Consider the following 21,118-nt stretch of genomic DNA (forward strand, 5'->3'; position numbering starts at 1 on the left):
GATTTCAGAACTTGTTTTGAGGAGGTTATAATAATTAGGGACTTCACCAGTTATGTTGGATTGGCTAAACTGAAGTAGTTGCCCTTGAATTTAAGTGAAGCAAGCTGATGTATTCTAAGTATAAGGAGCCACATCTGAAGTCTTTGGCTTAACATATTATTCAAGGCCAGACCTATTTAATGCAGTAGCATTTAGCTTAGAATATTTCCATCATAAATATCACTGCATAAATGCTGTCTGGATTGGTTGCTTGCTAAGAGAAGGTTGAGCATTTATTTTCACTTGCTTATTTGCTGTAGATACTGGAATGTTTTACACAGAGTAACAGCTTCAAGAGGATGGCTTAGTGATTAAGATTAACCTCTGAACTGTTAAATAAGGGGTAATTAGCATTACTGATAATTTTGTGGCTCAGTTCCCTACATTGCTTTTTGAATTATCGATTGAAATGAACTTGGTGAATTAAATGAATTTTTTTATTTTTTTTTCAGTCTGAAATATATTCAAATTATTCACTTTGGCTGCTGAACCAAAAATCAGTTATTCAAAGCTCATTCTGACATAGATGAGGCATAGCAGGAAAGTTGCTGCTATCAGTGCTGTGCTGCTTGTGCACAAACAATACTTTGGGGCTGTCAATCTGATTTCTTTCTCGAGTGCCAATTCAGTAACGATAAAAATGTATGATGACAGTTAAGACATACTGTCATGAAAACATGAAAACTGTGGTGTATATTGACTGTAGCATTGAGTACAGTGATGCTGTTTTCTGTTTTGCAGCTTTTGTTTTACATTCAGGACAGTGATGATGTTTATGGCGTAATAAAGTTTTATCCTTTGGAGAGTCAGAAGATTGAAAGTAATCCAACGGGACGCTTTTTATCCTTGAGTTTTGTTCGGGAGAAAGGAACAGTTGGAGATGTGCAGTTGGTTTATACTGCACTGTATATCCCAGCTGGAGCTCTGGATCCTGAGAGAGCAAAAGATGGCATTCTGAACATGTCTAGAAACAGCATCCTCCTGTTTCCAGAAGGAAAAACACATCATACTTTGAGTATACCAATAAGAAACGATGCATTTCTTCAAAATGGTGCTCATTTCCTCATACAGGTATCTCAGTTTTGTGTGTTTGTTTTTTTTTTTTTTTTAAGCTTATTTAATATGAAGACTATGATTCAATAATTGATCCTTCCCCTTGACTGTAAATGACTATTCCTGAAAAAAAAAAAAAAAAAAAAAGAAAGAAAAAAAGACAGCTTTCATAACTATGCCATAAAGTTTTATATTCCTAATCACTAGTAATTACACAAATTTAAAAAATAAGGAGGATTCAGGTATTAATCATGGAGTTTATCAAAATGAGATCAGTGTAGGCTGTTGCTTGCCCCTTGAAGCATGTTTCTGCTTGGCCTCTGACTTGGAACGTGAAAAAAGTAAGGTTCTTAAAATTAAATTACTGAAGCAGGAAAAATTTCAGAAATGACATGCAAGTAAATGTAACTTGGGCTTGATACAGGTCCTTCTCCAGCAGGTCACCCCCCAGCCTGTACTGATGCATGCAGTTGTTCCTTCCCAGGTGCAGGACTCTACACTTACTCTTGTTAAACCTCACCTGGTTTCTTCCTGCCCAGCTCTCCAGCCTGTCCAGGTCCCTTACAACTCCTACAATTCTGTGATACTGTGACCTTTGCTCTTCCAGCTGAACTATTCTAAGTCATAAATTAAGAAGGGTCAAATGTATATTATATTGCATCTATATATAAATTTGTTAGGAAAACTTACATTTTTTTTTCTAGTTTTCCCTGAGTAGTTTTCCTCACTTTTTTTTTTCTATCTGAATTTGTAAAAGATAACTTTTATCATTGTTGAAGGTGTTGATGTTATATCCATGAATTTCAAATTTGCCAGGTTTTGTGTTTTCCTTATAGTCTACCAAAGATGTTGTAAGCACTTCTAAGACCTTTGAAAGATTTCCTCCCTCCATATCCTTCTCCCTACATTCTCTTAAAGGAGGAATTTATTATTTTTTTTTTTTGCCAGAGTTATATTGTTTAACTAATATGCAATTTTATTTATTTATTTATGGCATTCACAGTTAGATTAGGAATTGCTTTCTGAAATACTAGAACACATTAATATGTTTTATGACTGCAAGCTGTCTGAGAGATCCTCAAAATTCTTAAACGTCTAATTCCATGTATTCAACGTCTTTTTTTTTTTTTTTTTTTTTTTTTTGTCCTTTGACTATGGTCAAGACACACATATTGTAAATATTTCAGAATGTCCAGTCATTCCAAGCACTTCGCCTGGATTTTCAAACTGTAGATTCCAATGTGTTCATGTTTTTTTTTGTTTGTTTGTTTGTTTGTTTTTTCCTGTACTTTCTCTATGAACCATAAATAAAATCTTATTTGTTTGAACAAATTAAATCAGAGGAGATTTCCAGTTCAAATAATTAATTTAGAAACTCATGCAGAAGGAAACACTGCTATTTATCACTGTGACAATCCTTCTGCATCATGAATAAATGATAATCTCAGTGAAGATGTTTAGAATGAGTTGTATTTAGGCACAATAACGAATAGACTCAGGAATTGGCAGAGGAGAAGCAAATGCAACTGTAGGATGAATAAAGGTACAGGAGATAATGTGAGATACATTCCTTAGTGACACCTTCAAGTAAATAACATGCTGTAATCACAGATGCAGTTTTTGGTATAGATAGGAAGATTAACTCTGAAAATTAAGCTCATAAACTACTAATTGCTATGGTTCAAATAACTACTTTTTTTTTTTTTTTCTCCTTGATCTGGTTCCTTTAAAAGGTACTAAAGGAAACACTGCAGAAAGAATAAAATCTCTGTTCTTTATTGATTATTACTTTATCCCAAATGTACCAAAGCATACACTTTAAATCGTGCAAATTGTTTTGGCTGTGTAGTATTTCAGAAAGTTTACTGAGCTAACAACCATACAATGGTGCGCTTTCATCCTGTTAATTGCAGGATTGGGGCCTACGCTAGGAGAAAGCTCAGAAAAGAGGAGAAAAAAACAGTGCCATCATCTGTTCTTTAGACTCTTGATAACAAGTTGAATCTTCAGACTCTTGATAACAAGTTGAAATGGTTGAGAATCAGTTACTGAATACAGTATTTGTAAAACATTTCAATCTATCATCAGATAAATGTTCATGCATATTTCTGGGTGTTACTCAAGTAGTTGTGGAACAAAATATGATGCAGCCCACATATTTAACAGTTTTGTTTTAAGAACTGTAAGACTTTAAAAATCATCTTTTGAAATGGTGAACCATTATTACTATATGAATTTAAGAAAGGCCACTATTCTTCCCCCAAAAATAAAGCTTTACTGTACACCTGATAACTCCAAGAAAAAATGTCAGTGGGAGTTTATGCCCTAGTGAAATGTTCACAGAAATATATGCAAATCTGTTATGGAAACATTTATTGTAATGATGCATGTAGACAAAATGACATGGCATAAGTAATATTTGAAGGAAATAATTAAACAGGCAAGTTCTGCTTTCCTTGGTATGTCACTACTGCTGCTGGGCTTAATGAGTGATGCTTCTCACTTAAAGAAAAGGTTAAAAAAATCTATTTGCTTTTAGTATCTATAATCTATCAGAAATGCAGTGATAGGTAAAATATAGTTTTGAAATACTGTACTGAATTTAAATTTTTAATGCAGCTCTGGTAGTTCTTAGATAGAGAATTCCTTAAAATTTTGCAGAGAGGAAAGAAAAGTGCATTATTCTTTGCCTGTTTGGCTGTAAATTATTATGACTTCAGTGATTTCCCTAGATTTTTATCAATGCAAGACACAAAAAATAATGTTAGACAATTGCCTATGCTGCTCATCAGTTACTGCTAATAGGTCTAGTAATGAATCAGCTGATCTGGAACAGACAGTCTCTCACTGGCTTGATCTGTGTTTAATTACATACACTAATATGATTTGTCTGGGAGGCATACCATTCTGCTGACAGCTCAACAATATCCACTTCATTTCTTTGACATGTCTACTTACAAATTTTTATAACAGCAGTTATAAAAATCAGTATGCAAATTCTTCCTATTAATAGAAGAATTTGCACTGGAGATGTGTACTTCCTGCATATGGAAATTACTCTGAAATGTCAGAACTGTTCTGACTTGGTGCTGAGGCTTCTTATTTCTCAGTTTTCTCCTACTTTTTCCTACAGCTGGAAGGAGTTGAACTGGTGAATAGAATTCCTCTAGTCCCATCTGTGAGTCCTAGGTTAGGAGATATTCGAAATATTTCTCTGAGGATTACTCCAGATATTGCAAATGGAGAAATAGGCTTTATTAGCAATTTACCGATTATTCTTTCTGAACCAGAAGATTCCCCTGCTACACTGGTAAGTAAGCCTTTTTATATCGTCCTTTGCTATGGAAAACTTATTTGGAGAAGGCGGAGTTTGCTGTATTCAGTGTAGCATTAACAATTAATGTGAGGAAAAGCCTTCCTCTAAGTTCTGCCTTATCCCAAATATTCTCTTCCTTAAATAATAATAGTAATAATAATGCTCTGAAATAATCTGTTATTAATTTCCAGAGAAGTGAGATTGGTCTTTGTTTTTTGTGTAAGCATCTAAAACCAGTTAGCCCTTGATGCTCACACAGAGCAAATGATACTGCAGTTAGTCTCTCTCACCAATTGTCATGTAAAGTAGGACTGACACAAATCCTGAATCAGATAGATCATTTCCCATTGTCAAATTAGAACTGGACAAACTTTTTTTTTTTTTTTTTGTAATTATTATTTATTCAAATAGTAATTTGCAAGGGAGTAATTGGTTTTGCATTTACTTTTGCAAGTCACAACAAATTAATGTGTTTCACAGGTTTCCATCGCATTGCATCGAGATGGGACTGATGGTCAAGCAACTGTGTTCTGGAGTTTGAAACCCTCCGGTCCCAACCAAAAGACAGTAACACACGATGATATAAGTCCTTTTAACGGCTCTGTGGTTTTCTTATCTGGACAAAGTGATACTACAATTAACATCACCATTAAAGCTGATGATGTACCTGAAATGAACGAAACTGTGTTATTAACTCTGGACAGGTACTGTACCCTATTCTCTATTCATATGTATCAGCTGCAGTACTCAATTTATGTATAACAAATTAGCGCAGTGTTAATTACAAGTTATTACTTACATTGTGTTGATACGTGTCTGAAGAAATATTGGACCCTTGATTCTTTGGACCCTTTGAGTCTTTGACAGGAGATCAATGTAAGAAACCATTTTGCATTTATTATCCAACAACTTAATTGTTTATATTTTCATTAAAATTCTGTATACTATTCAGAAAGTTCTTTCAGTTTTGATCTTTTTTATAGCTCTTGGTTTTAACACTTTTTTTTTTTTTTCAAGAAAATAATTTTTAGTGAGATAATGGGAAAATCTAAAGTGAGAACTAAAAAGCAATGCAGAACTTTTTCTATCAGAAAAACATTTATAACTTGGGTATCACTGTAGAATTAGACTAGCAGTTTGTTTGTTCTGCATGTTCAATATTCCTTGATAATTAGATATGTCTGTCAGCTCTTAGCCCCCAGAATATCCCAGTGTGACTATTATTGCAGTCTTCTGCTAATGAGTATGCAGTGGGGCTTCTGGAGCACAATGTTCTGGTCTGCCTTCTTATCTAGTTGAGGATTTTAGGATAACAGACTGTAAGGGCCCTCAGGTGATACTGATCTGCATATGAACATATTCAGAAAACTTAAATTAGTTTATAATCAGGAATTATGCAGAAGTAATTTTATTCTGTACAGGAAGTGTAGGTTAGCTCTTAGATATCCATAACAGATACCCGCAGTGATTACACATTAGCAAACAATAGGCAAGAAGCTCCTCAAGCTGTTATTGACCACAAGAAGATCCCATTTCAGAAAACATGGTTTTTGAACATTGTTATGGTACACAAGGAAGATGTTACTCCTTTGCAGGATTGGCTTGCTTGATTAAAAGGTGGCTGGTTAATGCATGTAGCTCAGAACAAGTTATTTTATTCTACCTTGGCTACCATTACATTAAAAAGGCAATCTTTTTCAAAACAAAAACAGAGACAACTGCAAGCAGCTCTCTGCTTTTTTTCTTTTCCGTGGGTGAAACTGGTTTGTCTCAAGGAATTTTTTTAGAGTCTCTAGCACAAAGGGGGAAACTAGGATTAGAAATGATGTTTCAAGTTTTGAGTGTAAGGTGGCCAAGAATGCAGACTGGTATTGAGGTAAACAAGTAAGTAGATAGAAGTAAGCAGCATGAAAGATTAACTTTTTTGATTCATGTGTGTGAAAGTACAGATTTCTGCCATTTATCCTGAGTTACAGCTGTAGGCTGTACCTTGAAAATGGTGGCTGCAACAAGGATTGAACTGGCAGCTGAACAAACATAAGCAGTGTTCTGCTTTTGCTGTGTATGGTGCAAGCCATAGCTCTGTTGATCATGAAGTGGATGGTGAAAAGTGTGCCAAGAGTAAGCAGCTTTCCCACACTTGGCAGGGTCAGAGAGTGAAGCAAGGAACAGGTGGTCTGTCCTGGAAAAAGGAGCAAACAAGGAGGAGATAGAATTTGAACTTTTCTCTAGACTTGGGTAGCATCCTTCACTTCAACTAATTAGCAGAAGCCAAGAATGAAATGACTGCAGAGATCATCCTTTCACTACTAGACATGACTCTTCAAATTAGGGTTGAAGGATACTGGCAGGGTTATGTGTAAGCCCATGCTATTGCTGTCTGCCTGGTTGCTATTTTGTGGACAAACAGAAGATTTCAGTTTCCAAGGCTGGCAGCCAGCACCTCACAGCAGTAGTGAATGAGCACAAAAACAAAGATGCACTGTGCTGTAGATGTGCTTGTACTGTTCCATAAATTGTAGTGTAAGTCAGCGGGAAAAGAAAGCATGTAAGAACTTTAATGAAACTATAGACATAGACATATGTTCATAAGCATTCAATTGACTGAAATATTTAATAGCATGGGTAAAATAATCAAAATAATTAGTTCTAACAAGGATGTATTATTTACAGCTTAGTGATATTGTCAAGGCAGTTCAATTTTAAATAAGCTTTAAGTGCATCCATAACTATAATTTTTCCAAGCCATTAAAAACAATATTATCCTTTCTTGCTTTATGGTCTCCATCCTTAGACCATAGATAGTAAAACTAAGTCTGAATTTTGTCCACAAACTGGAGGTAAATGTATAACATGAAAAATATGATTCCAAAGAAGAAAGATGAGTAATGTTGAGTAATAAAGAGGCAAGAGAGTCTTGTTATCTGCTGAAGCTTCTTCATATTTTCTTTTTTTAGGAGCAGCTTCAGGTTGAATGCCTGCCCTATCTGAATAGGTCTGAATTGAGACCAAGCATAAATAAAAACAGATGTCTGTAGTGAAATCTATGTGAGAAAGAAAAGACCTTGGTCTTCTTGATGAATGTAGGTGGAACAGGCCATGGAAATTGTGTGTGTGCTTTGTGAGAGCATATATACATGTATATACTAGGGCTGTTCATTTTACCTGGTAAGCACAAACAGAAATCAGTTTTTTAAAAATCTGATTGCTGTTTTTTCCTCCTACACAACATAATCTCTCACTGGCAGTTATCAGCCCCTCAGTTAAGGTGCAGACAGCTATCGATTTGGCAACTGGCACAACCAGAGGGCCAGAACCTGCAGGGTATGTGAGCTGGGGACATGGCCTGTCTTTGTGCTCATGAGTGAGTGGTGGTGAGACTGAGAACTTGGAGACTTTGGGATCTGGGGATAAATCACTTTTATTTTGTGAAAGTGACAATCAACAAACAGACGACTGTTTAGGCAGTCCTTATGTTCCAACATTTCTTGAGTCTTGACTCATGGAAGTTAAGATGCCAGAACAGATCTATATGCATATGTTATGACATAAATCTCATTTACTACATATAATAAACCGAAGCAATGTTATTTGGAGATTTTTATAGCTCTACTGATTTCAGTAATTGGATACGGATTTCCATAGGTTGAAATTCTGTCATCAGTTTATGTAGAAAATGATGAGACCTGTGAGTTATAAAGTAATTTTTTAAAAATTACAGTTGTAAAATACAGACTTGACTATTTCACTGTGAAATATCTGGCAGATTTAAAAAATTTTGAGGTTTAAGGGGTTGCTACATGTCAAAAAGTTAGAAAAGCACGGAGGGGCCATTTAAAGCACTGCGTAGTGTCAATGGTCAGGGCTTAAGGGTTTATGTGTTGTGGGTTACTCACTGACATACTGCTTAATGGAGCTGGGATTTTCTCCTTACTTGGTAATTTCCTTTGGTTAGTGTCTGTTTTAAAACCATATCTATCTTACTTATGTAAATTTTCATAGAATCACAGAACAGCTTGGATTGGAAGGGACCTTAAAGATTTCCAGTTGGAAACATGGCAGTTTCCAACCCCACTGCCATGGGCAGGGATACCACCCATTAGATCAGGTTGACCCACAGCCTTGTCCAACCTGGCCTGCAAAACCTCCAGGGATGCCTCAAGGGTTTGATCAGAATGTGTTTTAACGGGGAAAAAGTTATTTGAAAATAGTAGAACGTTGAAATGAATGCCCTGCACACCTACTGCTAGTTTTCATTACTTCTCAAAATAACAACAACATATCTTTCCTGCTATGACTCAGAAAAATTAAAGTAGCCTCAAAAAAATCAAATAAATGATGGATTATACCTGGAGAGAAGGTGTTTCCTCTGGTGAGAAGCACTGTGGAATGTCTAATGTGGCAAATCCTACTTTAATGCAGTTCTTTAGAGCTAGAGCCTTCCACTAATTAAATCAGTAGATAATCCTGAAAAAATTGAAGAGGGGGTGAACACTGAATGCAAACAAATTGAGTAATGTTCCACAAGCAATTTCAATTCCCCTTTTTTGAGATACCCTGACAGAAAAGAAAGTCTTTTAGAGAAGTGTAGTTTAATAATGACAGCCATGTAGATTCACATTGGAAATTAAGTTTCTCATGTGTCTTTCAGAACACTCAGGTTCTGCAGAAATTCCAGATTTTGTCAAAAGTTATTAACTTCAAAGTTATTATTTATTTATTTATCTATCTAGCTATTTATTTATTTATTTATTTATTTATTTTGTGGTTCTATTTAGTTCTTAGTAATACTGAAATTCTCATGGTACCTTAAACTTTGTCAAAGGTCTGATTTCTGCTATTTTCTTGTACTGTGTGTTTAAAAAAGTGTAAGAAACATTTTGGGGCTCCTGTTGGTTGTCCTAATTCATCTGTAGTTCTTACTATGTAATATTCTTTACATATACATGTACAATACATGATTTTTTTACTGAAAGAATTTCCCTAATGATCAGTCTTGTTGTATAAGAAATACTTTACACACTTTGAGGTTGTATTTCTTATGTCAGCATTGTAGGCATTGCCAGGGTTTATTGTCTGTATGAAACTCCATGTCCATTCATAGCCATTTTTCAGAAAAAAAAAAAAAAAAAAAAAAAAAGCTGAGGATAAAAACAGGGAAGTGGCTTTCCCAGTGATTGGTATCTCCTTATTCCTGGTCAAGAGTTCTTTTCACTAGCTGAAGCTGCTGGCCATGGTAAAGCCACCATGTCAAAGGAGCTGTTCTAACTTTTATAGCTGCTTCTGAATAGCCCTCTTTGTCCTGTTTCCATACTGCTGTCAGAGGAACACCTAAAGAGCTGGGTTCACACACCACGAGGAGTGAAACAGGACTGAACTGGCCCTGTGTGGTGTGAGGCAGTCTGGGAGCATCTCCTCTGTGGTGTAGGGGTGGTATATGAACGCCCCCCTCTGTTCTTCAAGGTTGGAGGTGCATGTGGCAGGGGATGGGGCTGGTGTCCTGGCAGCTCTCTGGGGGCACAGACCCTGTGTGCAGCCCCGTAGCTGCTCGGGGTCAATCTGAGCTGGCTGCTGGAAGCATTATGCAGGTATTTGCTGAACACTTCACCTTGCCTGGTTTGGCCCCGTATGGACTTAGGTTTAACACATGAAGAGTACACTGAACCAAAAAGCAAGCATTTGGATTAAAAGGATAAAACTTTGGAGGATGTGAGTACGGTAATTGTATTACAATATAATTGTTCAAAACAATAGAATTGGGATCTTTTTTTTTTTTTTTTTTTTTTTATATATATTCCTAGAAAAAAAGTAAATCTACGAGAATACTTTACAACAAACATTTTTAATTTAAACTTAAAATGTACCTTCATAATTTATCTTTGTTCCCTTAATTCTTTTTTTTTTTTCAATACTATTTAAAAAAAAATAAATGTTGTTGGGGATATGCATTCTATGTTATGAAAAGTTCTATGTATATGCCTTAGAGCATAGATACAAAGAGGACGACTGGGTGCACCAATCTTAGAATCACAGAACGGCTCAGGTTGGAATGGACGTTAAAGGTCATTCAGTTCCAACCCCTCTGCCATGGGCAGAGACATACTAGATGGCACCTACTAGATCAGGTTGGCCTAGCCTCATCCAACCTGGTCTTGAACACCTCCAGGGATGGGGCAGCCACAGCTTCGTTCATTCATTGTTTGCTTAACAGCATCTTGGAGTTGAAAACCTAACCGTAGCTGCTTCTAGTAAGTTTTTGCATAGGATGTTTTATGACTTTTTGGAGTAGTAACTAACATCACTGTGCCAGGGCAGTGATAGCAGTCTGACTGCTCATGGTGTCAGCCAGAGAAAAAAAAAAGACCAGATAATTAATAAGAAAATAAATGAAATATCCAAGTCTTCAAAATGGGGTTTGTATGGAGAAACCACCTGAACAAAGTTATTTTTTTACCAGTTGGTGGACTGAATTTTACTGGTTGCTTCCTGACCTGAAAGCTGTCTAGGTTTAATATGTACCAAAAACTCACTTGACATAATGATTCATTTTTATTTTCTGTTGTAAATTTGTATTTATGTTATATACGTATATATACTACTTTGGTAATCTGATTAACTAAAAAATTGTTATAAATGAGGTTTGCTGTGATTTTGTGCCAAATTACTTTTCCTTGTGTACCCATCAGTACTCTTTCTGTGCTTATCTGTTTTTATCATTACTTTGTCAGACTGATGAAACACCATATCACAGAGGCACGTAGATGTATTTTCCTAATAAAGGCTTATAATCGTGGACTGCTGCTGCAGGTGTGATCACGCAGCAGTAATCAAGCTCTTTGAGGAGGGCTTGGTAGGGAACACCTTGAGTGGCTCTTGACATGCTGAATTGGTCACAGGGTCATTCCTCGTAAGTGGGAGCTGCGCACTTGCTGGCCTTTGTCAACAGGAAAATGCCAAGCAAGCAGGGCTCCTATAACATGAACATTGTAAGCTTTTGGAAAGTAAAAAGGAAGCCTTCTTTTAATTTATTTTTTCCCCTTTTTGTTTTTTGTTGTTTTGCTTTTTGTTCTTTTATAAGATGGGTAGTATTGAAATTTTGGTCAGTGGCATTTTTCATTCTTTCATTACTATCCCCATCCTCTTTTTTTTTTTTTTTTTTCTCTGTGTTGACAGGGTAGAGACAGAAAGGTTTGTCGTGTTCTTTGGGTAAGTGCGGTGAACTGTTTTTTGTGCTCAGTGAATCAATGCTTTCTTTTGGAAGTGGTTGGTTTGGACAGAATCTGTCTTTATCATTTCTTCCCCTCCCTCCCCAAGAGTTACGTCTCTGCATCTCTTCATACAACGCATGCTTCCCCTTTGGTATTTTGTTTGATGGCATGGGGTTCTTGCTTGAAGGCATTTCTTTATGTAGGATCTGTGAATGATGAAAGTTATGAATGCATGGCTCAGTGTTTGATATTTGAGTGTTTCATGGAATAATGAATTAATTGTTTTAAACTGCTACAAATACAGTTTGACCCAACTAAATGACTGAACTGATTAGAGTTAGAGTAATTTTCTCTAGTCAAAGACAAGGAAAGTTATCTTGATTTAGACTAACATGCATATAATTTATATAACACAGGTTATTTTTTTCTACTGACTTTTGTTTTTTTAAACACATAACAAACATGAGCATGTTACTCTATTAAATAGGTATTACCTATTTTGCATCCTGTACCCTGTCCTAGAGACTATGCTACAACAAACAATGCTAAGTTGTTTTTGTATGTGTAGGTTCCAGTTACTTATAATGTGCTTCTGGACACAGTTCTGGGCCTGATTTCAAAAATTGCATATAATATATCACACTTCTTCATGAAATAGCGTTTGATAAAGTCTAGGTTGTAGTACAGTGAAAGCACAAAAATATGTATGATATGCAGGACCACAATTTCATTGAAAAATACAATACTGACAGGAAACATGAAAGATGCAAAGGAATCTAAGTACCTAAAACTACATGTAATAAATCATATGCAGACCATCAGTCTGGAGGTGTATTTTTTAATAGTGCTTCTGTGGAATTTTTAATATAAGAAATTTAAAATGATGTTGAAAATTACTGCTTCTGAGAAATGGCAAGCAAGTAATATGCAAGGTTCATTTCTTTTATCAGTTATTCCCCATTCGTGTCAGAGTAAGACCAAGATGGTGTAGCAGAAGCCCAGAGAGAGAAATCCTTTACTAAGAGGAATTTGAAGTATGCATATTTGGTCAGTGTACTTCATTCTTGCACCATTCACCATGTGCTTTAAAGGTGAGAGTAGGTCCAACATTTCGTAGTCAGATGGGGATCCTACAGGTTGTCTCCACATCTACAGAAGGCAGGCTAACACACAGCTGAGGGTGAAATCCATGGTATAGAGGGTCAAATTTCTGCCTCTGTATGTCAGTAGTAAACTTTGACAAAGAAAGCAATAATGTAAATTTATGTTTTTCAGTGTAATCTCAGCATAGGTGATTTTGGAATTTCTTTTATACCTTGATCCAAATATAAAGTAGTTCTGAATTTAACTAACTTTTTTTTTTGTTTCCCCTGTCACTATTCTGTTTCTTTTCCTGTGTGTTGTGTGCATGTGTTATCAAAACCAGATAAACAAACAACGGAGTCAATAGCTATAAAAAGTTAATCAGAAAAAAATATATTTTAAAAAAAAAAAGTTACTTCAGAGGCAATAATTTTTTTTCCAATGGATAAAACATTCTGGTGTTGTATCATTCTTACCTTATTTTAATCCTTGCAGGTAACTGTTGGTTTTCATAATTTATTCATAAAATTTGTCAATATGATCTCCTCTGTATGCTAAACAGAATTGCAACTTGAAAAAACCTCTTACCTTCCTTTCTCAGGGTCAGTGTGGAAAATCAGATACTGAAATACGGGTTTACTACTTGTGAAATTACAATTTTGGAAAATGATGATCCCGGAGGAGTGTTTGAATTTTCTTCCTCTTCCAGAGGTCCCTACAGCATCAAGGTAGCTATCCGAGTAATGTCGCTTGAACATTACAGACAACTTAGTTCTAACAGAGTGCTGGAAAAAGATGAATTTTATTTTTTTGCAGGAAGGGGAGTCTGTTGAGCTGCAGATTGTTCGCACTAGAGGAAGCCTCATCAGACAGTTTCTGCGCTACACTGTAGAACCAAGAGATAATAATGAGTTTTATGGAAGCACAGGAATTCTGGAGTTTAAGCCTGGTGAAAGAGAGATCATAATTACGCTACTGACAAGGATGGATGGGATTCCAGAGGTAAGAATTAATATTTTTCTCTCTTTAAATTGCATTCACAGACATATTTGTTTGTCACTTATTAAAATATAGATGGTTTCACCTATAAATACCAGCTATTTTTCTGTAACATTTGAAGGCTTTCTTTTTCTTAAGTATGAGAAATAGGTAGAGGAAGAGTGACTGAAAAGCCTATGAATTAGTCGAGCAGCATATGAAAGCATTTTATATCAATACAAATCAGGTCTTTTCAGCCTTGCCTGAATATTCATTTGTCTGATATCTCTATTGTTTTGTAATCCCAGAAATCTGCAGAATTTGAGGCCTGTGTCTGTTGCTTTTCTCTTTGCTTTCTGTTTTTCTGTAGCTTGTTCCCTTTCCTGTGCATCAGCCATCCTGGATTCCATCAGAAAGTTTGCAAGGGTTTGATTTTACCATATGTATGTTAACATAAATTTTAGCTGCTGTGATTCAGCATTTTTTGCTGCCTTTACACGCACATTCCTATGCTGTATTTTGCATAAGCAGTTAGTTGTGTTTTTCCAATCCTGCTAGTGAGCTGATCAAAGAGTAAGGTTCCAGAAAACCAGCTTTACAAAACATAAAGGAAGATCAATAATCTTATTGTAGGGACAGGTGGTCATCAGTCATGAGAGGGATGTAGGACCATATGATGAGGAAATCAGGGGATCACAGCACTCCATCTTAGCATAGGCTGCTGTAGAAATTCAGGTTTATTTTCCCTACATAGTCCAAAGAAAAGAGACATAAGAAGTCTGAACTCCACTACAGAAGCCAGGAACATAAGATAAGCTAGTAAAACCTAGGCACTAGAACACCAGGTGATTTAATAATTCCATTCCCAGTTCATCGGCAGGCTGAGATAAAAGTATTTCCCTGCTTACAGCAGTATTATTAAACTAGGTAAGTCATCCTGCTGAAATGCTTAGGCAAAAACATGTGAATTCTAGTGTCAGGACTAAAAAATAAGGTCCTTTTATACTCTTTTATCTCCAAGAGTGGCCAAAAGCCACATACATGAGCAAGACATATATAATCACTTTCTTCCAGAATGCCATCCCAGCCTCCAATGGTGGGCAGTCCAAGGATGTCTGGAGTAATGGATGGTATCTTTGTGTGTCTTCAGATTTTCTTTCTGTTAATTGAAGCAGTTGAGCTTTGAACGCAGATAAGGTTTTAGCATCCATGACATTCTGTAGTACTGAACACCATTCTTTAATTGAATTGTATGTAAAGAACCAGTTCATGTGTGTTTCTTTACTGCTGACCACCAGCCAGTTTCACTGAGTTCTCCCCAGTGTAGAGTAATTCTCTTTTCTAGGTAGATAAATGCAATAATTTTTTTAATGTTCTCTGATGCTTTTTTGAGAGTGCCATGTCCCATTAGATTAATAAAGCCAGTTGATCTATTATTTCTAAATTAGCATGCTTTCCATGGTTTAAAAATCTTTGCTTTACCTGTTACAAAGCCAGAAATGTTAAGAAGTTTTGGAGGAAAGAAAATTTACATTTCAGAGTGTGTTACAGACATTACTTGTGAAATTATGTGATTCTAAATTAAGTACACAGAATAAGTCCTTTCTTGTAATAATAACAGACTTTTGGAGAAACTGATGCTTTTAGAGATAGAAAGTTCTAACAATTTCCTTTATTTGATGGCATTATACAAACACTTATTGCAAGTAGAATGTGTGTGATTTCATTTTAAGTTTGTATCCCTTTCTGCCTGATGGGGGACTGTGGACTATAGACCATTTTGTTTTTGATGTGGATGTTGAATACGTATTTTTATTCTGATTGAGTTTCCCTCTTCTAGCTGGATGAGGTATATTCTGTGGTACTTAGTGGCTACAGTGAAATGCCAGGCAAGGTGGGGAATGCCACAACGGTCAATATAACCATTCTGAAGAATGATGATCCACATGGTATCATTCAGTTTCTACCTTACGAACTAACAGTAACAATAAGTGAAAGCAAAGGAGAAGACATCCATACTGGTAATTCCTTTTTATTAGAGTTACTTCTTTATCTGCTGTCTGCTTCTGCAAGTCTTATTTTCCCTGTTCTAGGATAACAGAAGTCTAGGAGACTTCTTACTAAAATCTCCACTCAGGACTTTGCAGAGTGGTACAATGCTAAGCAAGATGAGCAGCGGAGAGTGAAGTGGAGAAGTAAGGGTGTGGAAAAACAGAGGGATTAACTGAGTAAAAAGAATTGCTAGAGAATTTCCCAGACAGGAGGGATGGAGTACTGATGTATGTGCGAAGTGCAACGTGGAGGTAGTAGCTCTGTTTGTGGAGAATGAAGAATGGGGTGTTATATAAGAGAAACATAGAGTTAAATGGGTGATTTTAATTGATCTAGTTCTATTCAGTCATCAATTACTTTTACGGGCAAGAACTAACATGAAACTAACGCATTTTGAACTGCTTTATTAATCTGTCTTTGTATGTCCTTTTCTGTGGCACTCCAACATGTGACTGGTTTCATAGGAAGTGAAATTGGTTATTATTTTATTTCCTTTTTCCCAGTTTCAGATGCTTCAGATATTCCTTTTTGATTTCTGTTGCTCTGAATATGCACACTGACTCTATGTTTATATTTTCTAGCTGTTTACAGAGTTGTAAGAAACCAAGGAAACTACGGAAATGTTAGTGTGTCTTGGGTTGTTGATCCAGCATGCACCAACGACGTCTATCCAGAGCAAGGGATTATTTTATTTGATAATCTGGAGTTTTCAAAAAATATCACAATTTACTCACTGCCAGATGAGGTAAACACTTTCACAGTGTTTTAGGGTGAGAATATGGGAAAAAGAGTGCTAAAACATTAGAACATAAGGAGAAAAAAGGAATGTATGTTTCTCAAGAACCTAATAACTTGTAGGAAATGCCAAAATACTTGGGTAGAACTGAGATAATTTCAGCAAACAATAGACAAATTTCAGGAGCTGTACATACTTCTAAACCAAAAAGTTAGAAGCTGAAGTAATTGTACTGTGGTAAAGTTGTAGGAAAGTTTATTTGACTGAAACGTATATTGATAACTGGAATTCTAATTTCAATCCTAATCTTACATGCTGACAAATTTGAAGTGATATAAAGAAGATTACACCTAATGATAAATAAATAAAGCTGTAAACCTACATGTATCAGAAACATGAAACAAGAAGGTAACTTTTGGGTCATCTGTACAACATAAAGAGGAAGGGACTTATTTACAAAGACTGCTGATGAATGATGATTTCTGTATAACTGTATGAACTGTCATCCCTCTTGAAACACGTAAGGACTGACAAATAAAAACAACACTCAGAAATCTCTGGTTTATTAATCCCCCTAACTTTTCATTCTAAATTCTTCAGTGTTTTGTATGCTAGAAATAATTGTCTTAATACTTTCAGGTACCTGAAGAGGAGGAAGTATTCACCATCAGTTTATTCAATGCTACCGGTGGAGCCAGGCTGGGAAATGTAACCACTGCCTTTTTACAAATAACAAAGAATGATGATCCCATTTATTTTGCAGGTTAGATATTATTGTTCATAAATGTGGAATACATACACCACCTAAAATGGATTTTTCTTCACAAACCAGATCATTGAGAAATCCTAATCCCAAAAGAGCAAGTGCAAAATTTCCCCAAACTATTTTTTTTTTAAATTTATATTTGTTTCCTTCAGAACCTTCCGACTTTTTTTGTGTGTGTCATTTTTCTCTTTGTTGATGTTGAGATCAGTTAAGAGGCAAGGTACAAAATGTTCTCTTGTACCTGAATTATTTCCTTACCTTTATCACATACAGCTTATTGCTTCATTTAAAAGGAAGATCCTATTAGAGAGAATTAAGAAAATAGAGCAAATGCAAGGGTTTGAACTCAGGCAGATTTGTTGCTTTTGTATTTTCAGAACCTGTGACAGTGAGTGTTCAAGAAGGAAGTGTTGCAAACTTTACAGTCCTAAGGAATGGATCTGCTGATGTTGCTGTTGTTGTCCAGTATGTTACTGTTAATGGAGATGCAACAGCTGAAGAGGGAGACTTTGTTCCCAGTGGAAAGAACAGTGTCATTTTGTTTGATGTTGGAGAAAGAGAGCAGAATTTATCTGTGTATATCAATGACGATGATATCCCTGAAACTGATGAAACATTTTATCTTATCCTTTTCAATTCTACAGGTAAGTCTTTTATTTTTTTTTATTTTTTTATTTTTTGGCTTTTTTTTTTTTTGTGGCATTTTTTTGCTATCTTGGTCTTATCATAAAGCAATATTTAAAAATACTGTTTGCTTCAAGATTTTTATACAATAAATGTAGACAGTGTGTTTGCATTTTCAGCCTAAATTATTTTATTGGAAACAAAAATCAAATGATACAGTTGATACCTTGCCTGCAAAAACAACTGGAGTGAAAGTCCCTTCTCAAATATAAATGCTCCAAATTAGATGGACTTAAATACAAAAACACAAAGAACACAAAGCAAAAAAACAAACAAACAAACAATCAAAAAAATTTAGTACCCAATAGTCTTAGGGAAAGAGGTATTCTTTTAGTTTGTTTTTTTTTCATGCTCCAGTGTGTATTACGAAACTACATGATTTTTGTAAAAACAAACAGAACTGCCATGTTTTGGAGGAAGGGTATATAATTGCTTTTTTTTTTTTTTTTTTTTTTTGTTTGTTTGTTTGTTTGTTTGTTTTTTTGTGGTAGTGAAAAGTATGCATACATTTTTTTCACTCTGAGACTATAATTTTAAAAGGCTTGATTTGCAGAAAAATATATGTAACAACTTACACAAGGGGCCACCTCTAAAGAAAGGATTTATTACCTTAGATATAACATTATTTATTTATTTATTTATTTATTTTTCAAAGTATACACTTAACAAGGAATGACCGAAATTATTCAGCCCATTCCTCACGTTTTTGAAATACATATCTTTTGGAATAAATTATCACTGTTACGTAATATTCATGAGAAAACAAAATTGAAGTATAAGAAATACATAATTTTTCCAGAGCCCTAAGTCTTTAATAAAGACCCTCCCCACACCTAGCTCGAAGAAAACTCATGGTGTTATGGGAGTTATTTGCAATTGTATTAGCAAATTTTAATTTACTGCCCTTCATTTTTTACTGTTCTCTAGTTAACAGGTAATAACAGGCTCTGAACCTGCTGCAAATCTTTGCAATGCAAAGCATAGCTGTATTGAATCAGCCATCAAAACTTGAGGGACTGTAATTTAATAAAGCAAAGAAAGATGATGGCAATTAATCATCAGACTATACCTTCAGATTGTGTGACAGGCTCTCAAAGTACCTACCAGGGATTCAGTTCAAGATTAACCTAAAATTAGATTTCTTCATCTATAAGCACGCTAAGCATCTTAGTTCTCATTGCAGTCTCTGATGGTCTTAGTCTTTAGCAGTCAATAAGACTAAAGTGATTGAGGTCACGCTACAGTGGACACCCTGTGGCTGGCCTGTGAGTTGCTCACAAGGCAGCATTGATCTTGGGGTAAATCCTTCCCTGAACACTGGTAGCAGGCAGCCAGAGGCTGACAGAGAAAGCAGTAATTTGAGTATAAGGCAGCTAAGCTATTTCCCAAGGTCGGCTGGTATTCACTGTAGTGCCCAGGTCTCTTATAAAATATCAGACTAGGGAAAGGATTAGACAAAACCATTTTTCTTCCTTCATAAGTTTTCTCTTTTGTGGTCTCTTTCTACTTTAATAACTTGCTTCAGGATCTACTGGTAGCTCCCAATACTACCCCATTGGGAACATACCATGGCTTTTCTCCTAGCACATGGGGAATGGGTATCCGTAGTCTCCCTTTTCCTCTAAAATGAGTATCATATCATTTTACAGCCATTCTAGAATCACTAAGAATACAGGATATTTCTATACATATTTCCTGAAAGCAAAAGTTGGTTTTCTATCTATGATTGGTTACATACAGTGGCCTTGACTGTTCCGAAAATTGTGTTGGGACTGTTGTTCCTGAGAGAAAATATGAATAGAGGTATATGAAGTTAGAGGAATAAGCACATTGTTTAACGTGGAACAAAATTTAGTCTGGCACTTTCAAAGAAGATAAAAAATGGCGTGGGTGTGGAAACATTATGTTCTTCTACGGACAATGGAATGGAGTTAACATCCTTTAATATTTACCTGTACTAATATGCACACTGAAATCCTGCTAGCTTCCCGTCTACTTCATAAGAATCTTATGGTTCTTCCTTTTAGATATTCTTTTATATGGGTGTGAATAAACTCTTAGACATTGCTCATAGCTTGTATTTAGTTTAAAGGCAATACTTTTCCTCTAGGTCTATAGAAGGTGTGGGGTCTTTGAATACCTTATTCTTTTATTCTATACTTCTGAATATCTTATCTTCTTCGCATAACAACTACATGCAAGGATAATGTGCAGTAAGAATCACATCTTCTCAGTTTATGTTATTTTTCCTGAAAATCTTATGTGTTGCTCTCTGGATGCTACACTACTTAAATACTTTTACTCTGATTTGCCTCCTGCTGAATACCTCAAATACTGTTTTTCACTGACTTTGTCCTTTTCTTTGTATAAAATCAATTGACGTGAGTAGAAAACATAACTGGATTTAGAGTTACCTACATTTCTGATTCCAATTTTAATAAAATAATTGCCCTCTTTTTAGGGGACACAGTTATCTTTAAGGCTGGAATGGCAACAGTTATTATTGAAGCAAATGATGATCCTAATGGAATTTTCTCTTTGGAACCTTTAGAGAAGCCTGTTGAAGAAGGCAAAAGTAACATTTTTTGGTAAGTAACTTTTAAACAATATCTTTGCACTCTTTTGGAACAGGTGTATGTGGTACTTTATAAACAGCACTTTGACTAAATCAAATGCACAAGTGTGCATTAATAGAAGTGCACTATAGAAAATCAGATTTACAAAATATTGGACTAAATGATTTGTAATGTGTGGAAGACATCACCTATAATACTATAGAGTAGACAGTAAATACTAAAAAGTGCACAGAAACTCATGCTGAAATGTAACTAAATACGACTTTAGTATTGATGTCTCAGGAACCTGTAGATACAGAAAAATCTGAATGATTGAGTAGAATAGAACCTAGGCTGACAGAAAAATAATAAAAATAATTAAAAAACAACAACAACAACAACAACAACAACAAACTCAACCAGTAGCTAAATAAGACTGTGTGGTACTAGGTGGCTTTTTGTACCCATCTTTGAAATTTTCAACTGCAAACTACTGTATTCTGTCTTTCTGTTTTTGTATTTATTTTTTTTTTTACTTTTATCTGTTAATTACAGATTGAAATCTATACTTAAAGTCCAGATGTGACACTCTTCATTAGTCTGACCTTTGAAAGTATTTTCCTTTGTGCCACCATGATATATTCAAGA

At 35.4% G+C, this 21,118-nt stretch overlaps 1 protein-coding gene across 1 annotated transcript in view; it reads left to right on the plus strand.

Annotated features, from left to right (window-relative positions):
• The window catches only part of ADGRV1 (adhesion G protein-coupled receptor V1), a 298,863-nt gene that overhangs the window by 37,949 nt on the left and 239,796 nt on the right, over positions 1-21,118 (plus strand). Inside the window, exons 15-25 of the mRNA XM_084504535.1 lie at positions 781-1,110; positions 4,226-4,402; positions 4,889-5,112; positions 11,582-11,614; positions 13,301-13,427; positions 13,516-13,701; positions 15,518-15,698; positions 16,311-16,474; positions 17,105-17,228; positions 17,609-17,875; positions 20,377-20,503. Of these exons, the coding sequence (XP_084360661.1) occupies positions 781-1,110; positions 4,226-4,402; positions 4,889-5,112; positions 11,582-11,614; positions 13,301-13,427; positions 13,516-13,701; positions 15,518-15,698; positions 16,311-16,474; positions 17,105-17,228; positions 17,609-17,875; positions 20,377-20,503 (1,940 nt within the window). The remainder of the gene's footprint in view (positions 1-780; positions 1,111-4,225; positions 4,403-4,888; positions 5,113-11,581; positions 11,615-13,300; positions 13,428-13,515; positions 13,702-15,517; positions 15,699-16,310; positions 16,475-17,104; positions 17,229-17,608; positions 17,876-20,376; positions 20,504-21,118) is intronic.

Source organism: Aythya ferina (assembly GCF_964211825.1).
Source record: "Aythya ferina genome assembly, chromosome: Z".
NCBI classification, from domain to species: Eukaryota; Metazoa; Chordata; class Aves; order Anseriformes; family Anatidae; genus Aythya; species Aythya ferina.